This window comes from Tursiops truncatus, chromosome 1, assembly GCF_011762595.2.
Source record: "Tursiops truncatus isolate mTurTru1 chromosome 1, mTurTru1.mat.Y, whole genome shotgun sequence".
Taxonomy (NCBI): domain Eukaryota; kingdom Metazoa; phylum Chordata; class Mammalia; order Artiodactyla; family Delphinidae; genus Tursiops; species Tursiops truncatus.
The window spans coordinates 23,098,397-23,123,017 of NC_047034.1; the positions used below are offsets into that span (position 1 = coordinate 23,098,397).

Here is a 24,621-nt window from a genome sequence, read left to right on the forward strand (position 1 = left end):
CAAACACATGGAGGCTAAACAATACACTACTTAATAACGAAGTGATCACTGAGGAAATCAAAAAATACCTAGAAACAAATGACAATGGAGACATGACATGGGATGCAGCAAAAGCAGTTCTAAGCGGAAGTTTATAGCAATACAATACTACCTTAAGAAACAGGAAACATCTCAAATTAACAACCTAACCTAACAACCTAACCTTGCACCTAAAGAAACGAAATTGAGCTATTTGTAATGAGGTGGATGGACCTAGAGTCTGTCATACAGAGTGAAGTAAGTCAGAAAGAGAAAGACAAATACCGTATGCTGACACATATATATGGAACTTAAGAAAAAAAAATGTCATGAAGAACCTAGGGGTAAGACAGGAATAAAGACACAGACCTACTAGAGAATGGACTTGAGGATATGGGGAGGGGCAAGGGTAAGCTGTGACAAAGAGAGTGGCATGGACATATATACACTACCAAACATAAAACAGATAGCTAGTGGGAAGCAGCCGCATAGCACAGGGAGATCAGCTCGGTGCTTTGTGACCACCTAGAGGGTTGGGATGGGGAGGGTGGAAGGGAGGGAGATGCAAGAGGGAAGAGATATGGGAACATATGTATATGTATAACTGATTCACTTTGTTATAAAGCAGAAACTAACACACCATTGTAAAGCAATTATACTCCAATAAAGATGTTAAAAAAAAAAAAGATTGTACTATGAAATAGCACGTTTCTAGAAATTATAAAACGTATTTATGTTTGTCACACCACAAAATGTTAATAAAGTTCACAATTGTTTAATTCTTTGTTTTCACTAAAAAAATTAAAATTTCAAAGGATAAAAAAAACAATGTATGCATAACCTTATAGCTTCATTAAATGATTTTTAGTGCATTCTTAAATATTTTTTGGAACATAGTGGAGCATAGATAATATAACAAAATTATGTTCAAAGCCTGTGACCTAAACAAAAATGAAATTGTGCATTTAATTATAAGATACGTAAGTATAAAAAGCACCTACATTAATGTTGGTCAGTAGGATATATTTAACATATAACTATTCTGGGAAGTTGTGTTTTGGTACTAGTCCTTTTGAAGATGAAAAAGTCAATACGGTAATAATACTACCAACTAATTTATTAATTTTATTTTAAATAAAAACATTATTTTTACCTCCGTGGTTTCCCCATAAGCCGCCTGATTTTTCCCCATTCTACTCTTGTTAACTTTCTTGTTTTCAAATTAGGAAAAGATTCCTTTAGACAAACACAGAAGTCATTGTCGCCTTCAAAAAGTGGTCTGTAAAACAGAAATGGTATTTTAATAGTTAATATACAATGTGTTACTTAAGAGCCATAAAATTCAAAATATGCATTCCAATTTTCAACATATTAATCACAAGATGCCAAACTTTCACCTCTACCCAAAACAGGCACAAATTCCAAATGTTAAAATTAAACTAGATCCTTTGCATTTATGAAACAAATAATGTGTAAAAGTTACTCAAGAAATACTGTCTGTGCTTGAGACTCCAAGAGACACTGATTTTTGTTAAAAATCTCCTATAGGAGTCTATCCTTCCAGAGGTTATCTTGGCATTATCATTATATCTGGTGAGGATAAACAATGTTAGCTACAAAGTATCTTTGTCCCAAAAGTAGTATCATCACCAGGGAGTTCTCTTTGAGAGTAAATTCGTTTTAGAAAACTGGGGGACTCCAGAGGGTTAGATTAGTTCTTGGGAAATCGAGGACTCGGATCATACTAGGACACCCTGAGAGCTGTCTTAAGCCTATGAAAAAATTTGTGGACAAAAATAAAACAATTTTATTCATGAGTTTGGGAAACCAGGAACCAGTCTCAGCAATGACACATGAAATGTCTTGGGCTTAAATATGAATGTTCATGAGATTCACAAGGTTCAGAGTACGCAACTGGTGAAAGCAGAGAAAGGAAATAAAGATAAGCAGTCAGCAAAGCAAGCACCACTGACTGGCATGGATTTGATAAGATTAGATTGTGGTGGATGAGAAATCAGAATTTTTCCTCAATAAATTCTGTTGTTGAATAATTGGATTTCACCCAAACCTCTATGTTCTACTTAAACATTTACATATAACTAAAATGCATGAATATCATCCCCCAAATAGAAAGACTCATTAAAATCTTCCTGAATCACTTCTACCATTAATGACTGTTTCTCTACTATTATACTAGCATTTAAAATCTCGAGATTTATAAAACAAGTTCCATTCACTGCAAATAATGGTGCTTTGTTTTTAGGGTATCTCCACTCCACAGTCTTTGTAAATTATAATATGGAGATTATACTTTCATTTGATTTTTCAGAAAAACATATAACAACTTCTTCCCCAAAAGGGGTAGGAGGGAAGAAAACTATGAAAAATGGAAATGGATCAAACTAGAATGAGGAATAGAAAAAGAAATTCAGGAAAAAAATAGAATCAAAATAGACCTCTAGAAAAGGTTGAGGCTTTGAAAGATTTTTTTTTTTTTTGTGGTACGCGGGCCTCTAACTGCTGCGGCCTCTCCCGTTGCGGAGCACAGACTCCGGACGCGCAGGCTCAGCGGCCATGGCTCACGGGCCCAGCCGCTCCGCGGCATGTGGGATCCTGCCAGACCAGGGCACGAACCCGCGTCCCCTGCATCGGCAGGAGGACTCTCAACCACTGCGCCACCAGGGAAGCCCAGGTTGAGGCTTTTAACATTTGAAAATCTTAAACTTCTGGTTCAAATGATACTTGTGATATGAGCCATGATACATACTTATCTATATTTGAGTAGAACCACTCATATATGCACCACTTATGTGCTTTGGGAAGCTTGAGTAAGTTACGTAATCGAAAACCAATCTTCTGTGAGGCCTTCTTATCTGGTGTTGACATTGTTGCTGTAAATTTCTGTACAATAAAAAAAAGAGATTAATTACAGTTCCATTAAGTAAAAATGAACATCTATAACAGTGAATACATTTGTAGAAAGCCAGATTATGGTAGGTACTCAAAAAGATTCAACAATATACAAAATGAAAATTTTTGTCATTATTTAACAAATATACATTCTGATTATTTCTTACAAAGTTAAAGCCTCCAATTTCATAACATATTTTGACAAGGAGGGTGAAATATTTGCCCCCGCCATGTTTGCACTACAGTGTAATTTCAATTTAGGTATGTAGGAAGAAGATACTTTTGAAAAATATTTCTAGAGTTCTAGGTCCAGAAAAGACAAGTAAGGACTCTGACACTATTGTGAGAGACAGAGTGAGAGCGAGAGAAAGAACCTGAAGAAAATATCACTCATTTGTATGAACTTTAAAAATGTCTAGAAAGATGTTCTGTACTCATGGATTGGAAGAATATTGTTAAAATGTCCATAATACCCAAAGCAATCTACAGATTTCAATGCAATCCCTATTAAAATTTCAATGGCATTTTTCACAGAAATAGAACAAGCAATACTAAAACTGTTATGAAACTACAAAAAACCTGAATAGCCAAAGTAATCTTGAGAAAAAAGAACAAAGCTGGAGGCATCATGCACCCTGATTATAAACTATATTACAAAGCTACAGTAATCAAAACATGATGGAACTAGCATAAAAACAGACACATTAGGGTTTCCCTGGTGGTGCAGTGGTTGAGAGTCCGCCTGCCGATGCAGGGGACATGGGTTTGTGCCCCAGTCGGGGAAGATCCCACATGCCAAGGAGCGGCTGGGCCCGTGAGCCATGGCCGCTGAGCCTGCACGTCCGGAGCCTGTGCTCCGCAACGGGAGAGGCCACAACAGTGAGAGGCCCACGTATCACAAAAAAACAAACAAACAAAAAAAACAGACACACTAGAGCAATGGAACAGAATTGAGCCCAGAAATAAATGCATGCATATATGGTTAACAGATATTTGACAAGGTAACCAAGAATACTCAATGAGGAAAAGACAGTCTCTTCGATAAATGGTGTTGGGAAATGGTTTTCATGTGCAAAAGAATAAAACTGGCTTCCTGTTTTACACCACTCATAAAACTTAACTCAAAATGGATTAAAGCTGTAAATGTAAGACCTGAAACCATAATATTCCTAGAAGAAAACATAGGGAAAAGTCTCCTTGACACTGTTCTTGGCAATGATTTTTTGGGGATGATACCAAAAGCAAAGGTAACAGAAGCAACAATCAACAAGTGGGACTACATCAAACTAAAAAGCTTCTGCATCGCAAAAGAAACAAAATGAAAAGGCAGCCTACAGAATGAGACAAAATGTTTGCAAATCATATATCTGATAAGAAATTAATACCCAAAGTATGTAAGAAACTCATAGAACTCAACAACAAAAAGACAACCTGATTAAAAAATGGGCAGAGACGCTGAAAGACATTTTTCCAAAGAAGACACAAATGGCTAACAGGTACATGAAAAGGTGCTCAACATCACTAATCATCAGACAAATGCCACAGTGAGATATAACCTCATACCTGTTAGAATGGCTATTATCAAAAAGGCAAGAAATAACAAGTGTTGGAGAGCACGTGGAGAAAAGAGAACCCTGTGAACTGTTGCTGGAAATGTATATCGGTGCAGCCAGTATGCAAAACAGTATGGAGGTTCCTCAAAAAATTAAAAACAGAAGTACCACATAATCCAGCAATTCTAACTCTGGATGTTTATCCAAAGGAAATGAACTATCTCCAAAAGATACATGCAGCCCCATGTTTGTTGCAGTATTATATACAATAGCCAAGACATGGAAACAACCTATGCATCCACTGACGAATGAAGAAAATGTGGTGTATAAATAAATATATATATATATAAAATATTATTCAGCCATAAAAAAGAAGGAAATCTTGCCATTTGTGACAACATGGATAGGCCTTGAGGACATTATGCTAAGTGAAATAAGTCAGACAGAGAAAGACAAACACCATATAATTTTACTTATATGTGTGACCTAAAAAAAAATTACCTCCCTCCCCACAAAAAACCCAACTCAGTAGATACAGAGAACAGACTGGTGGTTGCCAAAGACAGGGGTAGGGGGGCAAATGAAATGGATAAAGAAAGGTCAAAAGATACAAACTTCCAGTTGTAAAATAAATAAGTCATGAGGATGTAATGTACAGAATGGTGACTATACCATACTGTATACCTGAAAGTTGCTAAGAGAATAAATTTTTAAAGTTCTCATTACAAGAAAAATATTTTTGTAACTATGGTAATGGACGTTAACTACAGTGGACTTACTATGATGATCATTTCACAATATATACAAACACTGAAATCATCATGTATACCTTAATATAATGTTGTCAATTACATTTCATTTTTTAAAAAGCTTAAAAAACACCATCAGAACATCAAAAGAATACAACACAACCAAGTGGAATTCATTCATGTCAAGAATACAAGGATGGGTCAGTATTAGAAAACTATTAATGTAATCTGTCATTATTAATAAATCAAACAATAAAAGTCATATGATCACCTCCACTGATGCTAAAAACACTTGATAAAATTCAATATCCATTAAAAAAAAACACTTAATGGAATATAAAAGTAGACAAAATGACTAAAAAAACATGACATACCAGAAGTTAAATGATACAACTAAAGTAGTACTTGAAGGGAAATTTAATTCATTGGGTAAATGCTTATATTAGAAAAAAGGAAAAATTTCAAATAAATAACTTATCCTTCCACCTTAAGAAACTAGAGAAAGAAGAAAACTCAAAGCAAGCAGAGGAAGAAAATAATAAAAGTTAGAGCATAAATAAAGAAAAAATAGAAAACCAATAGAGAAAAATCAATAAAACCAGAAGTTCCTTGAAAAAAATCAACAAAATTGACAAACCTTTAGCAATACTGACCAAGAAAATAAAAATAGATGAACACTTTCTTAACCTTCAAAACACATTTCTCCCCATTCCAATCGAAAGGTCAGTATTGGACTTCCCTGGTGGCACAGTGGTTAAGAATCCGCCTGCCAATGCAGGGGACAAGGGTTTGAGCCCTGGTCCAGGAAGATCCCACATGCCGTGAAGCAACTAAGCCCATGCGCCACAACGACTGAGCCTGCACTCTAGAGCCCGCGAACCATAACTACTTAGCCCTCGTGCCACAACTTCTGAAGCCTGTGCGCCTAGAGCCCGTGCTCCGCAACAAGAGAAGCCACCGCAATGAGAAGCCCGCACACTGCAAAGAAGAGTAGCCCCCGCTCGCCACCAACTAGAGAAAGCCCGTGTGCAGCAATGAAGACCCAACACAGCCAAAAATAAAATTAATTAATTAATTAATATTTTAAAAAAAGGTCAGTATCATATTCAATGTTAAAATTCTAAAAACATTCTCATTAAAGTGAGGAATATGACAAAGATGTTGATTATACCCCTATTTATTTATTTATTTATTTATTTATTTATTGCGGTACGCAGGCCTCTCACCGCTGTGGCCTCTCCCGCCGCAGAGCACAGGCCCCGGACGCGCAGGCCCAGCGGCCATGGCTCACGGGCCCAGCCGCTCCGCGGCATGTGGGATCCTCCCAGACCGGGGCACGAACCCATGTCCCCTGCATCGGCAGGTGGACTCCCAACCACTGCACCACCAGGGAAGCCCTATACGCCTATTTTTGACACTGTTTTGATGGAATTAGCCAATTAAACAAAAGGAATAAAATTGTAAAGGAGAAGACAAAATTACCATTATTTTCAGGTGATATGACTCCCCCAGAAAACTCAAGAAAATCAACTATAACCATTAAAAGGAATAAACTAATAAAGTGGGAGAAAACAAAGTTGTTATACAAAAATCTCTATTTAAAAAAAAATCATTATCGACTCAACTGCCCCAGAGCCTGAGGGGAGGGCGGACTCACTGAAGCTGCTGGCTCGGGAGGGGTCCCACCAGCCGAAGCCGCGACAGTCTTTGGGACCCCGGGGCCAGTTGTTTCAACAAGTAACTTAAAGACAAAATGGAAAAACAAGGAGGTTTGTGCCTGAGATCATGTTGATGTGAAACCAGGGATGGCTACGTTGTGCCAGCTCATTCATCCTGGGGTAAGCCAGCTGCCGTGTCATGAGGATACTCAAGCAGCCCTCAGGAGAGATCTATGTGGCAAGGAACTGAGGCCTCCTACCTACACCACGAAATCAAATTATCAACGCCTGAAGGAGACTGACCAGAGGCCCAAGGACACAGGAAATATCAAGGTCATTACACAAACATCAGCCCCACAGAACCCCTAAAGCCCAGATCCTGAAGAAGCAAAAGAGGAGATAAACTGCCTCAAAAGGGATATTGGTTATGTATACTCCCTGCAAGAGTACATCACAGGGCTTGTTTCCACTGATGATGACAAGAGATGCTACAACGGTACTTTAAGTTTTCAATATAATGGAAAATAAATCAAAAAAAAAAAAACCATTATCGGGACTTCCTTGGTGGTGCAGTGTTTAAGAATCCACCTGCCAATGTAGGTGACACAGGTTTGAACCCTGCACCAGGAAGAGCCCACATGCAGCAGAGCAACTATGCCAGTGCACCACAACTACTGAGCCTGCGCTCTAGAGCCTGTGAGCCACAACTATTGAGCCTGAGTGCCACAACTACTGAAACCCACGCACCTAGAGCCCATGCCCAACAACGAGAAGCCACTACAATGAGAAGCCCACACACCGCAACGAGAAGCCCAAACACCACAACGAAGAGTAGCCCCTGCTCGCCGCCACTAGAGAAAGCCCATGCACAACAACAAAGACCCAACACAGCCAAAAATAAATAAATAAATAGATAAATAAATAGATAGATAAATAAATCATTATCTTTTCTATATATCAATGAGAACAAATCAAACAGAAGAAATATCCTGTTTATGACAGCAAAAATAACAAGAACAAAAAGTATTAAACACCTAGGAATATACTTAAGAAAGGTGCAAGATTGACATGGAAAAAAATGTTAAAGTCTACTAAGGGGTACTAAGGCTTGAATAAGTAGAACTACAACCAGTTCTTGGATGGGTAGTACCAATGTTACACGTCATAACCCCAAAATTAATTTATAATATTAGTTCAACATCAATGAAAATCCCAACAGAATTTTTTTCCTAGTCAAGTTGATTCTGAAGTTCATATGGAAAAATAAATGTTCAAGTATACTTGGGAAAATCTTTAAAAAGGATAAGTAATAATGTTATATCAGAAATTAAAACACAATATAAAGTCACATTAAAACAATTTGAAGGACTTCCCTGGTGGCGCAGTGGTTAAGAGTCCTCCTGCCAATGCAGGGGACATGGGTTCAATCCCTGGTCCGGGAAGATCCCACATGCTGTGGGAACAACTAAGCCCGTGCGCCACAACTACTGAGCCTGCGCTCTAGAGCCCACAAGCCAAAACTACTGAGCCCATGTGCCACAACTACTGAAGCCCGTGTGCCCTAGAGCCCATGCTCCGCAACGAGAAGCTACCACAATGAGAAGTCCACATGTCGCAATGAAGAATAGCCCCCGCTCACAACTAGTGGAAAGCCCATGCGCAGCAACGAAGACCCAATGTGGCCAAAAAATAAATTTAAAAAAAAAGTTGACACAAGCACATACAGAGACATGCTAGACATAAAGAGATAGAAAGTCTAGAAATAGGGGTTTCCCTGGTGGCTCAGTTGTTAAGGATCCGCCTGCCAATGCAGGGAACGTGGGTTCGATCCCTGGTCCAGGAAGATCCCACATGCCACAGAGCAACTAAGCCCATGCCACAACTACTGAAGCCCTCGTGCTCTAGGGCCCATGTACCACAACTACCAAAGCCTGTGCTCTGCAACAAGCCACCGCAAGGAGAAGCTCACACACCAAAATGAAGAGTAGCCCCCACTAGTAGCCGCAACTAGAAAAAGCCTGCGCGCAGCAACGAAGACCCAACGCAACCATAAAATAACAAACAAACAAACAAAAACTTAAAGAAAAAAAGAAAGTAACTTGGTCTTCCCCATTTGAACTCTTAAAAAAAAAAAGTCTAGAAATAATCCCAAATATATAGAGGAATACAGCTTGTCATGCAGCAGCATTATAAACCAATGTATAAAAGATGGATTGGGGCTTCCCTGGTGGCGCAGTGGTTGAGAGTCCGCCTGCCGATGCAGGGGACATGGGTTCGTGCCCTGGTTGGGGAAGATCCCACATGCCACGGAGCGGCTGGGCCCGTGAGCCATGGCTGCCGAGCCTGCACGTCTGGAGCCTGTGCTCCGCAACGGGAGAGGCCACAACAGTGAAAGGCCCACGTACCGCAAAAAAAAAAAAAAAAAAAAGATGGATTGTTCAGTAAATGTTACCCAGGACAAATAAGTAGTCCTCTAGGAAAAAAATTCGGTTGCCGTCTTACCTCATTCTTTACTCCAAAATAAATTCCAGATGGATTGAAGATTTAAACATATTTTTTTAAAAATGAAATAAATATAGAGGGAATTCTAAAACTATAAATGTTAGACTAGGGAAGGTCTTTCTAATCATAAAATCAAAAAGTCATTAAAAGGAAACACAGCTATATTTGACCCTTAGAATTTTTTTCAGTCCTCTATGGTGAAAAATATAGAAACAAAGCACAAGACAAACTACAAACTGTGAAAAAAATTATAACCAGTATGAACAGCCAAAGGGCTAATATTCTTAATATATATAAAATTCTTACAGACTAACAAGAAAATGACCAACAATCTAATAAAAAACGGGAGAAAGAAAAACAGTTTTGAGCTAAGGAAAGAAAGTTTGTAAACATATATGAAAAGTATCTCACTGTCACTCATAGATGACATGCCAACTAAAACAAGTGAGATGCTATTATGAGATTAGCAAAAATCTAGATGTTTAGTTATATACTGAGTTAGGAAGCATTAGGTAAAATAGGCACTGTGATATATTACTGGTTGAAAGTATAAGCCAGTACAATTTCTTTGGAGAATAATTTGGCACTACTTTAAAAACTTTAAATGTGCATATCCTGTGATCCAGCAATTCCACATTTTAGCCATCTGCCCTAGAAAAACACTTGCAAATTTATACAAATATGTTTGGGATGTTCACTACAGCATTGTTTGTAATAATGAAAACTTAGAAACCACTTGAATGCCGATAAAATAAATAAATTATGGTGTAAGATTGACTACTACAAAACAGTAAAAAGAAATGAAATATTGAAGCGTGTCTAACTAAATCAGTCAGCATGGCCAGATCTCAAAAACAGACTTTTGATTTCACTGCAGGGGGCCCGGGTTTGATCCCTGGTCAGGAAACCAAGACCCCTGCAAGTCGCGAGGCAAAAAACCCCAAAAGAACAAACAAACCAAAAAAAACAAACCAAAAACAACACTTTTGAGTGAAAAAATAAAGAATGATGCCTGATACAATATCATGAAAATAATACTACTAATGTAATTTTAAAACTACATACACCAAACAATACCATATATTTTCTATGAATACATATATAAAGGTTTAGAAGTATTAAAAAGATCTAAAAGGATAATCAAACTACAGTGGTTGGTTACCAGTGGAAGAGGGAAGCAGATCTGGAGGGTGGGTGAAGGTCAAAATTAACTTTTTATTTTTTAGTATAAAACTTTACTTAGGAAAAATTGTAGATTTATAGAAAAGTTGCAAAGATAATACAGAGGTTCCACATGCCCTGCATCCAGCTTTCCCTAATGTTAACGTCTTATATAACCACGGTTTGTCAAAACCAAGAAATTAACATTCGTATAATACTATTAACTAAACCACAGACTTTATTTGGATTTCTCCAGTTTTTCCATTAATGTCCTTTTTTTGTCCCAGAATCCAATTCAGGATACCACATTGTACTTAGAAAATTAACTTTTTAATGTAAAAAAAAATTATATGTCATGAGTAATTTAGCATAAATAATAACCAAATTATTATAAAGTATTATTATCAGAAAGAGTGCTATTTTTATTCCTACTGAGTTATTGACCCAAATTCTAAAATAGCATATTGGTGGCTCATTGAATATAAAACTGTATTAAAGATTCCTCTGTTGAGTATGAGGAAATATATTCAATCTGTTAGTGGAAATATAAATTATTACAACTTTTATAAATAGGTTATTAAGTAGTATCTTTCAAAGCTTAAGTGTAAATACCCTTGTAGCAATTACACTTTTAAGGGTTTATTCAACAAATGGCAAATGGACAGTGACTGCTACTGATTTATTTTAAGATGATGAAAATGTCCTAAAATTGGTTGTGGTGATAGTTGCACACCTCTGCGCATATATTAAGACGACTGAATTGTATGCTTTAAATAGGTAAATTGTATGCTATGTTAACTGTATCTCAATAAAGCTACAACAAAAAAGTAGACCACTGAAGACAGGCTGCCTGCCATTTAGTATCGGCTTTCACTTATTAGCTTTGTGATCTTGAACAAGAAACTTCTCTGTGGACTTCCCTGGTGGCGCAGTGGTTAAGAATCCACCTGCCAATGCAGGTGACATGAGTTCGAGCCCTGGCCCGGGAATATCCCACATGCCATGGAGCAACTAAGCCCGTGCGCCACAACTACTGAGCCTGCACTCTAGAGCCCGAGAGCCACAACTACTGAGCCCACGTGCTACAACTACTGAAGCCCACGGGCCAACAGCGCATGCTCTGCCACAACAGAAGCCACCACAGTGAGAAGCCTGTGCACCACAACATAGAGTAGCCCCCGCTCACTGCAACTAGAGAAAGAAAGCCCACGCGTGGCAGCGAAGACCCAGTGCAGCCAAAAATAAATACATTAAAAAAAAAAACAAAAAAAAACCCTTCTCTGTGTCTGTTTTCTCACCTGAAAAATGGGAAATAAGAAAATAGTAACCTAACTCATGGGGGGTTTGAAGATTAAATCAAAGTAATACATATGAAGTGCTTAGAACAGGATCTGGCACATACTAAGTACTGAATAAACGTTGTTTTTTAATAATTTTCCAGCTCTGAATAGTGCTCTTTAAACAAACACACAGATAGAATACACCAGATTTGAGGCTGTGACTAGGAGAGTAAGAGAACAACGCATATCATGTAACTGAAGATTGAAAGAACTAGGCATGTTAAGACTAGAAAAGAGAAAACTCAGAGGATATAAAATTTTTTCACATAGTTAAAGAAGTCTCATATCATGTCTGTCCTACGTTATATTTGTTCTGTATTGCTCACAAGTAGAAAGGCCTTTGTGAAATAGTCCCAGAAGGAATGATATGCGCCTGGGGAGGAGGGCTTTGGATAGACTTAGGGCAGGATGGTTTCATAGTCACAAAGATCAGAGTTTTCTGTATGTTTGAAAATTTTCCTAGTAAATAGTTGGAGGGAAAAAAAAGAACTTAAAAAAAAAATCCACGGGCTTCCCTGGTGGCGCAGTGGTTGAGAGTCCGCCTGCCGATGCAGGGGACACGGGTTCGGGCCCCGGTCTGGGAAGATCCCACATGCCGCGGAGCAGCTGGGCCCGTGAGCCATGGCCGCTGAGCCTGCCCATCCGGAGCCTGTGCTCCACAACGGGAGAGGCCACAACAGTGAGAGGCCCGCATACCGCCTGAACAGCGTTAAAGCATCCAAATTATCCTAATCTAAACAGCGTTAAAAAAATCTAAACAGCGTTAAAGCATCCAAATTATCCTAATAACACAGCTCTTCTAAAATCAATACAAGAAATAGTTGTTGACTATTCTTGTATTCATTCAACCTTGTATCCGACATCTACTGAGCCAAGAAATGCACACTGTGTGTTAGTTTCAACTGGGTCAAATTTTTAAATTGAATTTTAGATGCTTATGCACACTTGTCCTTGATGTTAAAAAGTTCATATATTTTTGTTCATTTTACAGAGAACGAACATATTTTACTATTTTTTTCGTATTTTACTATTTGAAATGATTATAAAGGTATGTAAAAGTTCTTTGGGTTTTTTTTTGTTTTTGTTTTTGGTAAGGGCATATTGCTGGTAATACCTTTAATTAATTTGATGCCAAATCCTTGGTTGAGAAAATTACCTCTACTGTGATACATCCTACTGGAAAATGTTATAACACTTTTGAAAAAAAAATGAATGGGAAGTAGGGAATAACTATATCAAAAATTATACATTGCATAGGAGAAAATTATTGTATTCTTAAGGTTAATATTTCCTTATCTAATTTTCATTCATTGTTTTGATTCTTACATGTCCACTATAATTTTTCTTTAAAAGATGTCAAAAATGAAAAAGGAGATATGATTTCATGCTCTATATTTTCCTCTTTTGGATAAGGGAAGTCTTCAACATACTTCACTCAATGACAAAGTAAAATGAGTTTTCCCCTCTGATCTCCATGCAAACGCCAAGCTGATTCCAATTTGCCAAATCCATTTGCTGAATATCCACTATCTCCATGCTTAAAAAAAGAGTGTGCATGGGAATTCCCTGGCGATCCAGTGGTTAGGACTCCATGCTTCCACTGCAGGGGGCACAAAATCCTGGTTCAATCCCTGGTCGGGGAACTAAAATCCCACATGCCTTGTGGTGCAGCCAAAAACAAAAAAAAGAAGAGTGTGCATCTTTAAGACTGAGGACTGGCTTTCTACACTGGCTTAAAGTCCATCAATAAAATAATGCCCTGTTTTAGGTAATTAAAATAGGAGCTGAGCTGAAGTACTGATTTAAAGAACTTGTTACTCAAAATGTCATACAACAATAAATATAAACTTTATTATACTGAGCGATTGCTCACTTCCTTTCAATGAAACAAAATTTTAGCACACACATACCTGTGGAACCATTGCCACCCTCTGATTTCTTTTAGGTGACCTTGTATTTATTTGTCTGTCATCTTCATCAGAAAAGAGCCGACTTCGTTTCGAATTTCTGAAAGGCTATGATAGAAATTTTTTTATTTAATGAAAAGGCCAAACACCTGCCATTTTTGTTCCAAAACACAATTCTATACTTCGAAAATACAGCTAACTCCGAATTAGCAGCAGTATTGAAGGATGAAGAACGGGTAATAAAAAGCACACAAATAATTTCAGATTTTAGAAAGTAGAAAGATACATATGTAGGTAATTTGTTTAGAAATGAAACACCTAGCTGTTAATTAAAACTAGAACCCAAGTCTTCTTCGTATAGTACACTGGCAGTCTTGAATGTTGAAGATAGGAAAATTAAGCTCTGGAAATTCTAGTTCTCATTATGTTGGTGCTTGGATTAATACCAACCAGTTGGGTGTTTCACCTGATAGGTCTATTGGATAGGGCTGGGTTGGGACAAAGTTACTAGATCACTTTAGAGAGTAAATCTAAATGTATATAATATTATACTAGATCTGCTGTCAAAAACTGTTGACAAATTTCCATTTGCAAATAAAAATACAAGATACCTATAACAGATACTTAATAAGTGCATGCAGAACTAAAAAATTTTAAGCATCCAAAGTACATCACACACTTAAGGATTTATAATATGAAAAATTTTACAGTCCATCCTAGGTTCAGAGGCTTAATAGGGAAGAACAACAGAAATAATATCCCAATAGCACCCACATCATTTTTCAAATCCTTCTCCCACCCTTCAAGACAGTTCCATGCTTACTTAGAACTGAAGCCGGTGCAGCGGGCTAGCAACATATGGGAAGCATCCAACTGGGTCAAGGCTAGAGATATGGACTGGTGAAATTAAACCCACTGAGAGTCTCAACACTGAAGAGCCCTGACAGGAAGTCCCTTCTACCCTGCTCCCCTCCTCTGACCATGGGCAGAGAGGAGGAAGAGAATGATGCTGACAGAAATGCTAACAGCGCGGAGAGTCCTGTACACTCACTGTGGCCAGCTGCCCAGGCTACTGACAGCTACTGTCTAACCTAGCTCCAGGCTTGTTTCATGATTGACCCCTAAAATTTCCTGGCTACCTGGCTGGGCAGGGCAGGAAGAGAGGCCCCGAAAATTGTTAGTCACGCCAATTATATGCTCATCTCTACTTCCCAGCCCTAAATGCATTTATCCTTGACTTACACAAGATTTCAGTACCCTACCACTTATTTATATATCTTTTTGTAGGGACCAGAGCCAGGTACAATCTTTTTATTTTAAAAAAATCTATTAAATTATTAAAAATCTATATTAAAAGTAAGATTTCGGGTTGCTGGAGTTTTTTGGGTTTGCCTACTTAAAGAAACTACAATTACTTAACAAATGCTTAATGATGAACAGATTATCACAGGCTATAGATTATTTATCTAGGTATGATCAAATACTGTTCAATGACACTTAATGACACAAATGCTTGGAGTTGGGGAAAACCCTTGGAAAATTTTTGTAGTGCTGTAAGAATGTGCACGTGACAATAATACAGACAATTTAGCTATCATATTCTAAAGAGTAAGAAAAACTAATTCCTTACCATTTCCACAGCAGAGCCTGTATTCCTGCCTTTCCAAACAGGTGTTTTTTGTAAAGAGCTGTACTTTTCATTCCATGTGTTAGATAAGCTTCCCTCTGTAATAAATAATTATTAATGATATTTAAGTTTAGTTCAACGGATTTCATACTATAAACATGGCCTTTTTAATAACAGCAATATATCTGAAATATTTACGAATATGGAAAAAATATACTGACCATAATAATTTTAGTTTATTACAAATAAAAAAAATCTTTTCTGTATTTTTTTGTCAAACTCGCTAAATAATCTGACAAGGCAATGCTACTTCAAAGTATTACATTTTCATATTAAAACATGTGTGGCTTATTTCATTTTGTTTTTCAATAATTCCTCTATTCTTATTTGCCAAGAACTACCTCAGTACAATCTGACTGAAAGCAGGCAAGGAAAAATGCGAAAAGCTCCTTTAACCTTGAATTTAGAACATATTTCTGCTTGTGTAAAACACTTGATATCCAAAAATGAAAATGAAATATCCAAAAATGAAATATGCAGGGGTTTTTCCCTTAATTCAAATAAACGTCTTCAGAGTTGTATGCAACCAGAAAAAATCTGATCAAGTTACCGATTAAGCGTGTTATGAAAATAAAGAAGGCGAGTTTAACGTTTACAAAAAGGATATGTTTATTTAGAGACAGATATAGAAAACTGGAATGAATATACATAAGATAGTTTTATTTCCTTCTAATTACCTGAAAGCATTTTCTAATTTTTGTATAAAAAATTTATATCACTTCTTTAAAAAGAGAAATGGCTTTAATATTGGGAGAAAAAAATTAGTGGAATACTTTTTCAGACATACATTTTAATAAGTACAAAAGGAAAGAGATGGGATGGGGTTGATCCTGCTAGGCAAATAAATTAGGGTAATCCTGGAAGATAAGTGTTCTCAAGCCAGAAGGACTTAATTTGGTAGATCACCAATCCAAAGTATAATACGGTAGCTTTAAAAACTGAAAGTACTAATGAACCTTTGAGAAGATCTACATTGGTTCCAAATTTACTTATCCAGTAGAATCTTGCTCAAGAGGTAAAATCTCAAAATAAATTATATTAAAAGGATAGGTCTAACGTACTTACACAAAGAAACAGCAAGACCAAGGAACATGTCTAACTTTTTCTCAGAAAAAAATACTATCATTCTTTTATTTCAAGAGACTTGCATTACTACTTATAAGACAAGATTCTTAAAAAACAATTATGTAAAAATACAGCTTAGCCCAGTTGTTTAATAAACGATTTAACTCTAGTAAGAAATGTCTGGAACATTTAGTTAGAAAGTTCTTTAATCAATAATTCTAGGGGGAGAAAACCAAGGGCAGATTCCCCATATGAACTTATTATCACCAGTGAAAATCAATATTTAAAAGCTATAATGAATCATAACTTAGAAAGAAAAGAGAAATACTATATCCAAATAAATTTAATGAAATAAATTCCTAGTTTGTGTCATACCTAAAAGAATCATGCTATGATTCTTACCTTTTAAACTGACAAGGGCTTTCGCTGAAGAGCCTACAATGAAAACAAATCAGTATTACTTCATAATCAAAGTAAGAGAAAAAGAACTTGGTTTAGGGTTAAAAGTGATCCATTTAGTTTTAGTAATGTTGAAGTGACAGTGGAATGTGCAATTAGAAATAACTAGTAGGGCTTCCCTGGTGGCACAGTGGTTGAGAATCCACCTGGCAATGTAGGGGACATGGGTTCGAGCCCTGGTCCGGGAAGATCCCACATGCCACGGAGCAACTAAGCCCGTGCGTCACAACTACTGAGCCTGTGCTCTAGAGCCCGCGAGCCACAACTACTGAGCCCACGTGCTGCAACTACTGAAGCCCACGTGCCTAGAGCCCGTGCTCCGCAACAAGAGAAGCCACCACAATGAGAAGCCTGCACACTGCAACGAAGAGTAGCCCCCGCTCGCCGCAATTAGAGAAAGCCCGTGCACAGCAACAAAGACCCAACACAGCCAAAAATAAATTAATTAAAATAAATAAATTTATTTTAAAAAAAAAAGAAATAACTAGTAGACAATTCAAGCTATTGACCAAAACTCAGACAATGTAAGGAAGAACTGGAGATATTTGGGAGTCTTGTTTGAAGCTGTGAGAACTGGAAACCTTCCCAAGACAGAAAAATGTAGAAAGAGAGGTAAGAGGAAGAGTAGGGACAAAAGTGATTTGGGATCCTCATCCAGAAGTGTGCTGGAGAAGGAAAAGAGAAAGGGAATTGACATTTATTGAGGCACAGATCAGAAGTGGTAATAGAGTGGAGAAAACAGAAAATGGAAATGATCCAGGGACTGTCATAGCAGACAATAAGTCCCCTGGAAGTCTAGAATGCAGGTATGTGCAACACTTAAAGATCCAAGCTGGATTAGGGAGCCGGAGGGGTTCACTGACTAAAACATCAGTGCATATTAGAATAACCAGGAAGCTCCCCATACATGCAGAAACTGTGCGATTAATAAAGGCCCTCAGGGAATTCTGTTGCAGGTACCCCTCAGGCCCATTTCGAGAAACACTGGGCTACAGGTTCTGATGTAAATAAAGGATAGGATCTATAGGTGAGGGGAAGTAGGAGAACTGATAGGGAAAGAAGTTTTTATGAGAGAGGAGGAGCACTAAATTGAAAATCTCAGAATTGCATAGGTATACTGCAAAGAAGTTCAAGTCATTTGAAAAATAATAAAGTATGATCTCTCTCACTTACATGTGACACCTTAAAAAAAGCAATAAAAGGGAATTCCCTGGCAGTCCAGTGGTTAGAACTCCACACTTTCACTGCCAAGGGCCTGGGTTCAATCCCTGGTCGGGAACTAAGATCCCACAAGCTGCGTGGCATGGCCAAAAAATAATAATAATAATAAATTTTTTTAAATTAAAAAAACAAAAAACCCCCACCAAACTCACAGATACAGAGAACAAATTGGTGGTTGTCAGAGGCAGGGGGTGGGGGACAGGCAAAATAGGTGAAAGGGGTCAAAAGGTACAAACTTCCAGTTATAAGATAAATAAATTCTGGGGATGTAATGTAAAGCATGATAACTATAGTTAACAATACTGTATTATATATTTGAAAGTTGCTGAAAGAATAGATCTTAAAAGTTTTCATCACAAGAAAACAAAACAAAATTGTAACTGTGTGGTGATTAGTAGTTAGTAAGTAACTAAACTTACTGTGGCAATTGTTTTGCAACATATACAAATATCAAATCATTGTGCTGTACACCTAAAACTAATACAATGTTATATGTTAATTATATCTCAATAAAAGAAAATAAACTAACAGGGGAAAAAACCTTTCTATGCTTCAAAATAGAAATTATTCACATAATTATTAATGAGCAAAATCTCCCTCTTTAAATTTAAAAAACTGTTTATAACACCTTTTTTTCTTTTACTATAGTCAAATTATTATTTATCATTCCTCATTTTTAAATTTGTTTTATTTTAGAACCAGCTATTTCTCATCTCAGTTACTCTGACATCCGTTTATGTTTAAAAAAATATAATCTAAGACCAGGCAGTAGTGATGTTATTTGAAAGGTTAGCCTTTTACTTACATTGAGAAAAAACAGATTTGTAAGTGGCTTGTTAAAAATGTCTGTCAACATCTGTAAGGAGACAGTCCAGTATGACATTACACAAAACACAAAAATAAATAAATAAAAGATGATCTCAGGGAATAAAGTAAGATAGAAGAACATGAACTAAGTACAAAAATCAGAGACGACAGATTAATTCTCCTTGGTTTTTAACAAAAGCAGCAATGATTTACAACTCACATAAATGGACAACAGGCGTTAAACGAGAAGAAACAGATAAAGTATCATGGTTCTGGCTATGAAACATTTTTATGTATCTCAGATCTCTAAACCTCAACTGACTTCTCTGCAAGGCAGTATGAGAGGCTTGCCAGACAACCCACCAACATCAAAGCCACTCTTGCTTTCCCCCTACTCTCCTGCCTAGATGTGGAGAATGGTTAACAGGACACGTTAACAGCTTCTGTATGGCAAAGTGAAGTTTAATGACCAAAGGCAGTAAAGTTGTAGGGGGAAAAGTGGGGGAGAGAGCCCATAAAGCCTTGCTAAGAAGCCTCAAAAAATACAACACAACTGGGAAAGCAGCAGTAGTAGACAGGGCACGACGTGTCAGTGTAGCTACCAAGAAAAACATGGTTCATTTGAGAAAAAGTGGTAATCATTCATTCATTCATTCAGTGAATATGTGTAGAGTGCTGCCTGCATCCTGGCCCCTGCTCTAGTCACTGAGGGTATGGACAGCACGCAAAACAGACAAAGTCCATGCTCCTGATGCTCTTTACATTCTAGCGAGGGGGAAACAGACAGACACACACACACACACACACACACACACACACACACACACCACGGGACAATAAGCACTACCGGAAAAAAAATAAAGCAGGATAATAAGGATAGGGAATGTGGGGTGGGAGTTGGTGGAGGGAAGACTATTTCTCTATAAGGTGCTCATGATTAGCTTCTCTGAAACGTGATATTTGAGCAGAGATCTGAAGGAAGAGGTGTGAGTTGTAAGGATATTCATTCCAGCTCCAAGAAGGCAGGGACTGTATCTTGCAGACTCTGACCTACCACCTTTAACCTTCTTCCCTTCTTGAGAGATAGTATAGCATAGTGGTTAAGAACACAGATGGAGACTAGCTGTGTTTGAATCTTGGCTCTGCCACTGTCTTACTGTGTTATCTTAAGCAAGTTACTTAACCTCTCTGTGCTACTTATTCTTCTTTTGTAAAATGGGGATTAAATGAGTTAGTATATGTAAAAGTGCTTAGAGAAAAATGCACATAGTACAGGACTAATTTTTAGACCATGCTTATTGTTTGTATTACTTTGATCAATCAAAAAAAAAGATTAGGTTAAGAACATGTATTTTACAGGCAGGTGAATTCAATTAAGTTAGACTCCTGCTTTAACTGGGTATGTTCATTCATTCTACATATATTCACTGAATACCTACCACAGCACTATTCTAGGGACTGGGGTTAACTGAAGGAAAAGCTAGACAAGGCCTCTGTTCTCAGGGAAGTTTACACTGTAGTGGGAGGAGACATACAATAAACAAGTATATAAAATGACAGCTACACTGGTGGCAGCTGCTGTAAAGGAAATAACCAAGGGATCACAGCGTGGGGAGTAACTAACTTTACACAGGGTGGGTAGGGAAGGCTTCTCTGAGGAGGTAACATGTGAAAAGGTCTAGCCATGAGAGGACAGGCGGGCAAAGCAATGAGTCAGGCTGGTAGAAACAGCAGGTAAAAAAGCCCCGAGGTAGAACATTTAGAATATTCTAGGAAGGGTGGGGGCATTATGTTTGGGAAGTCACTGGCAAGAGAAGGGTGGTTATGAAAGAAAGAACAGAGAAGTAAGCCAGCTGTCATGCATGGAACTGGAACGCAAGCATGAAGAAAAACAGAAATGGCACCTTCTCTGGTGGGACTTCTAACCAAAGCTAACCAAACAATCACAGTAACAAACATAAAGCTGCAACTGTGACAGCTGCCACTAAGAAATTACACAGTGGTAATTGTGTAAGAAATTATACAGTGGTGTGAAAAGATTTAATAAGAAGATGTATTATTTGTCAGGGAGGACAGATGCTTAAAATGGGATCTAAAGGATAAGCAGCACTTAACTGGAAGTGAGAGGAAGGAAGAGCATTCCAGGTAGAGAGAACAGCATGTGCAAAAAAGAAAGCCTAGTGAGTATAGGGAATGAAAAAGGTCCAATTTAGTTCAAAGGGATAGAATGAGAGGAAGAGTGGTACAAAATGTAGCTGGAGAGGTGGGGAATGGCCAGACCACAAAGGGTCTTGTAGTTAGTAAAGTGTTTTCAGCAATAGGATGACATAACATACATTCTGAAAGGATCACTCTGGCTGTGTGTAGGTTGGGGGGGAGGGTTTGGGTGGTGGATTGATGGGAGGCTGAAGCGATTAATGCAGAAGAGATGGTGACAGCTTGGACCAGGATGAAGGTGAGAAGTAGGTAAAACCGAGAGACATTTAGAAGGTAAAAGTTACAAGATTCAGTAAAGGCTTAATTATGGGAAGTGTGGAAGACAACCTCAATCTAGGTTTTAGATGACTGCACAGCGGAGCCATTCATTACGACCGGAACCACTGGAAGTATCTCTGTACTGCAGTAGGATTATGAGGTAGATCTTGAACCCATAAAGTCTGAGGGGCCTCTGAGGCATCTGAGAGAAGATGTGAAATGGGCAAGAGATATTAAACACAGAAGCCCAGAGGAAAGATCTGGGCTGAAGATAGCCTCAGCTACCTCATTAGTAAGAGTACTTACCTCAACTGGAATGAGGATTAAATGAGCAAATGTATACAGTATGCTTTGCACAGCACCTGGTTCATAGTTAGTACTAAATAGATAGTAGCTTTTATTATTGTTAATGTTATACTGACTATTGGATAACTTACAAACTAGTCCCCTTGACTAAAACTGGCAAAGAGACATATCGCTACTTCTAGTATCAAACTGAAATCACTTCTGCTGCAGTTTCATTAACCATGCCTCTTACCCTACATTCAATTCCATATAAATTAAGCATTCATATATACCTGATTTATGGCACTGTGTGACAAACCAGGTAAAGCAATCCCTGCTTTCAACCAGCTGTGGTCAAGCTAAACAAGACATATATCGCACAAGCTAAGGTGCACGCCCACACACACCCTAGTGTACCAGAGATGTCACAAAGCAATATAAGTGATTATCTTATATAGCTTGAGAGTGTAGTTGTAATTTGAACCCTAGTATGAGTCCCAAGTGTCTGCAAAGAACCAGAGTAAATCCTCAATAAAAGTTTAATGATAATGAGCAAATATTCTAAATGACAGTTATCTAGTGGGTGGGACTTCCAAGTGGTGATAAAACATCTTTACGACAAAGAGATCAAGGACTTCCAGATGACGAGCACACTGTGTTTAGCAGGCCCACCTTTATTTAGAAGCATCCTAAATCACGGTCGACTGTATTCTCCAAATAAGAAACAATAAAATTCATTGGTGGTCTACGGCTATGCCTTATCCAATACAGTAGCCGCTAGACACACATGACTATTTAAACTTAAATTAACAAAAATCAAACGAAATTTAAGTCATTCTAGCCACATCTTAAGAGTTCCATAGCCACATATGGTTAAGTGGCTACCCTACTGGACATCGCAAAACACAACATTTCCATCACTGAGAAAGTTCTACTGGAATTCCGCGCTGGTCTAGAGCAAATTTAAAACACAAACTCTCTTAATACAACTTTTCACCAGTCTGGCAACTTGAACTTTCAACCTTACAGCACATTAAGAATATACGACCCCACAAGGAAAACAGAATTGGCTGTGTTCAGTTCTCACTTTAAAAGTGTCTTGCACAGATAAATTTAACAGTTGTTTCTATTACACTAAAAACTCTCACAAATGATATATATACATAAACCGAATAGTGAGTGTGCATCAGGACCCATCTGTAATTAACTGAAAGATGTGCCTTTATCTTTTATACTTTATATCAATACAATATTGTAAATTACAAAATTAAGTTCTATTGTGCTTAAACTACAGAATTAGTGCTTTTACTTACTAAACACAAGTGAGCATCCACGTCTGAGGTGGCAGAATGAGTAAACGTGGTTAAAGGAGGCAATGCACAGGGTGGGTGTCAGGAAGAGTACTGAATATGCCTGTGGTGATGGTCACATCCATGCGCAAAGGTACCCCCGTGATTCCTAAGACACATACGCAGAGAAGAAAGTCTGCGGGATGGGGGCTGCCTGAACACTTGTGTACCCAGTCTGGATTATCTCTGGAAAGGTCCACAGCCACCTGTGGTCCCAGGGGAAGGGGTCAGCCCTTTGACACGGAAATGCTTCCAGGGGTGGACACACCGGAGGAGGGAGGGGAGGGCAGTGATGATCATAAGTGCCTACAGCGGCAGGAACTGTCACAGGACAGGATCAGAGGCCGGGACAAGAAGGAGAGCTGTGACCACCCCCTCCCCGGCCCGAGCCCTTCCCGGCCCCCAAAAGCGAGTTACATAACCCCGCCAGGCGTCTCTCCGCGCCGGGCGAGCGGTGCAGGCGGGGAGGACAGCCCCCGCGGCCGGCGGTCGCTCTTCCCCCACCGCGGCCGGGGGCCCGAACCGGGCCAGGAGAGCAGCCACCGCCTCCGCCCCGCCCGGGTTGGGCCCCCGGGCTTTCGGTTTCCGGCCCTGGCTCTCACACAACCCCACAAACCAATACACAGACACCATAACAAAGGCGGCGACGCGGCGGCAACACCGGGGTGGAAGGACTAGGGGACCACAGCGGGGCTGGCAGTCAGCCCACTTGCCCGGCAGAGGGCACGGCCGCCCGTCCCGGCCGGATGCAACCCGGGGGCAGGCGGACGGCGGGAAGAGTGGGGGTGCTTTGAGGTGCTACTCACTCTCGTCAGGCAACTGGTCGAGCTCCGCCATCTTGAACGAGCCGCGCCGCTTTTTCAAAGGCTGCCCGCCGCGGTGCATTGTGGGGCGGAGACTGTCTTTGCGAGGGAGGTTCGAATGCGGAGCTCGCTGCCCGCGGTGCGGCGCACCGCGGCGCTACTCCCGCCGCTGCTGGCTGAGGCGGGCCCGGCTCCGCCCGCGCCTGCCCTGGGAGGGGGTGCAGCCAAGTGGGGCCGCGCCTCGCCCCTCCGCTCCCGCCCCCGGCCGGGCCGGAGGGAGGGGGAGGGAGGCCGCGCCGCCAGGCCCGTCTCGCGCCGCCCCTACCTGGGCCCGGCGCCGGAGCGCGGGGAGAGCGGGGGGAGCGGCGCGAGCTGCAGTGTCCCGCCCGGCCCGGTTCCCGGTCCGCGCCGCCCGCCCCCTCCGGGGCTCGCTCCCGGCGCGCGTTTCGAGTCTCGCGCTGCAGCTGCGGGAACTGTAGGCTGTTTATTCCGAGTGGGGAAAAGGAGGGAAGGTGGGAAGGAGGCCCCGGCCGGCTGAGAAGAGGGCAGGGGGGCAGGGAAGCGGCACCCGTAGGCCCGGCGCGGGGAGAAGCCCCAGGTTCTCGGCCTCATTTCCGTAGGGGGTTCTACCCGAAGTAAAATTTTCGCGGCTCTCCAAGCCCACGTTTCTCC

The 24,621-nt window shown here is 39.6% G+C and overlaps 1 protein-coding gene across 1 annotated transcript in view; it reads right to left on the reverse strand.

The window, feature by feature from the left end:
• LIN9 (lin-9 DREAM MuvB core complex component) overlaps positions 1 to 24,621 on the reverse strand; it is a 111,368-nt gene extending 86,747 nt beyond the window's left edge. Inside the window, exons 1-6 of the mRNA XM_019920538.3 lie at positions 23,953 to 24,621; positions 16,953 to 16,985; positions 15,429 to 15,523; positions 13,802 to 13,906; positions 2,786 to 2,919; positions 1,172 to 1,297 (exon numbers count right to left, since the gene is read on the reverse strand). Coding sequence (XP_019776097.1) covers positions 1,172 to 1,297; positions 2,786 to 2,919; positions 13,802 to 13,906; positions 15,429 to 15,523; positions 16,953 to 16,985; positions 23,953 to 24,031 — 572 coding nt within the window. The 5' untranslated portion in view covers positions 24,032 to 24,621. The remainder of the gene's footprint in view (positions 1 to 1,171; positions 1,298 to 2,785; positions 2,920 to 13,801; positions 13,907 to 15,428; positions 15,524 to 16,952; positions 16,986 to 23,952) is intronic.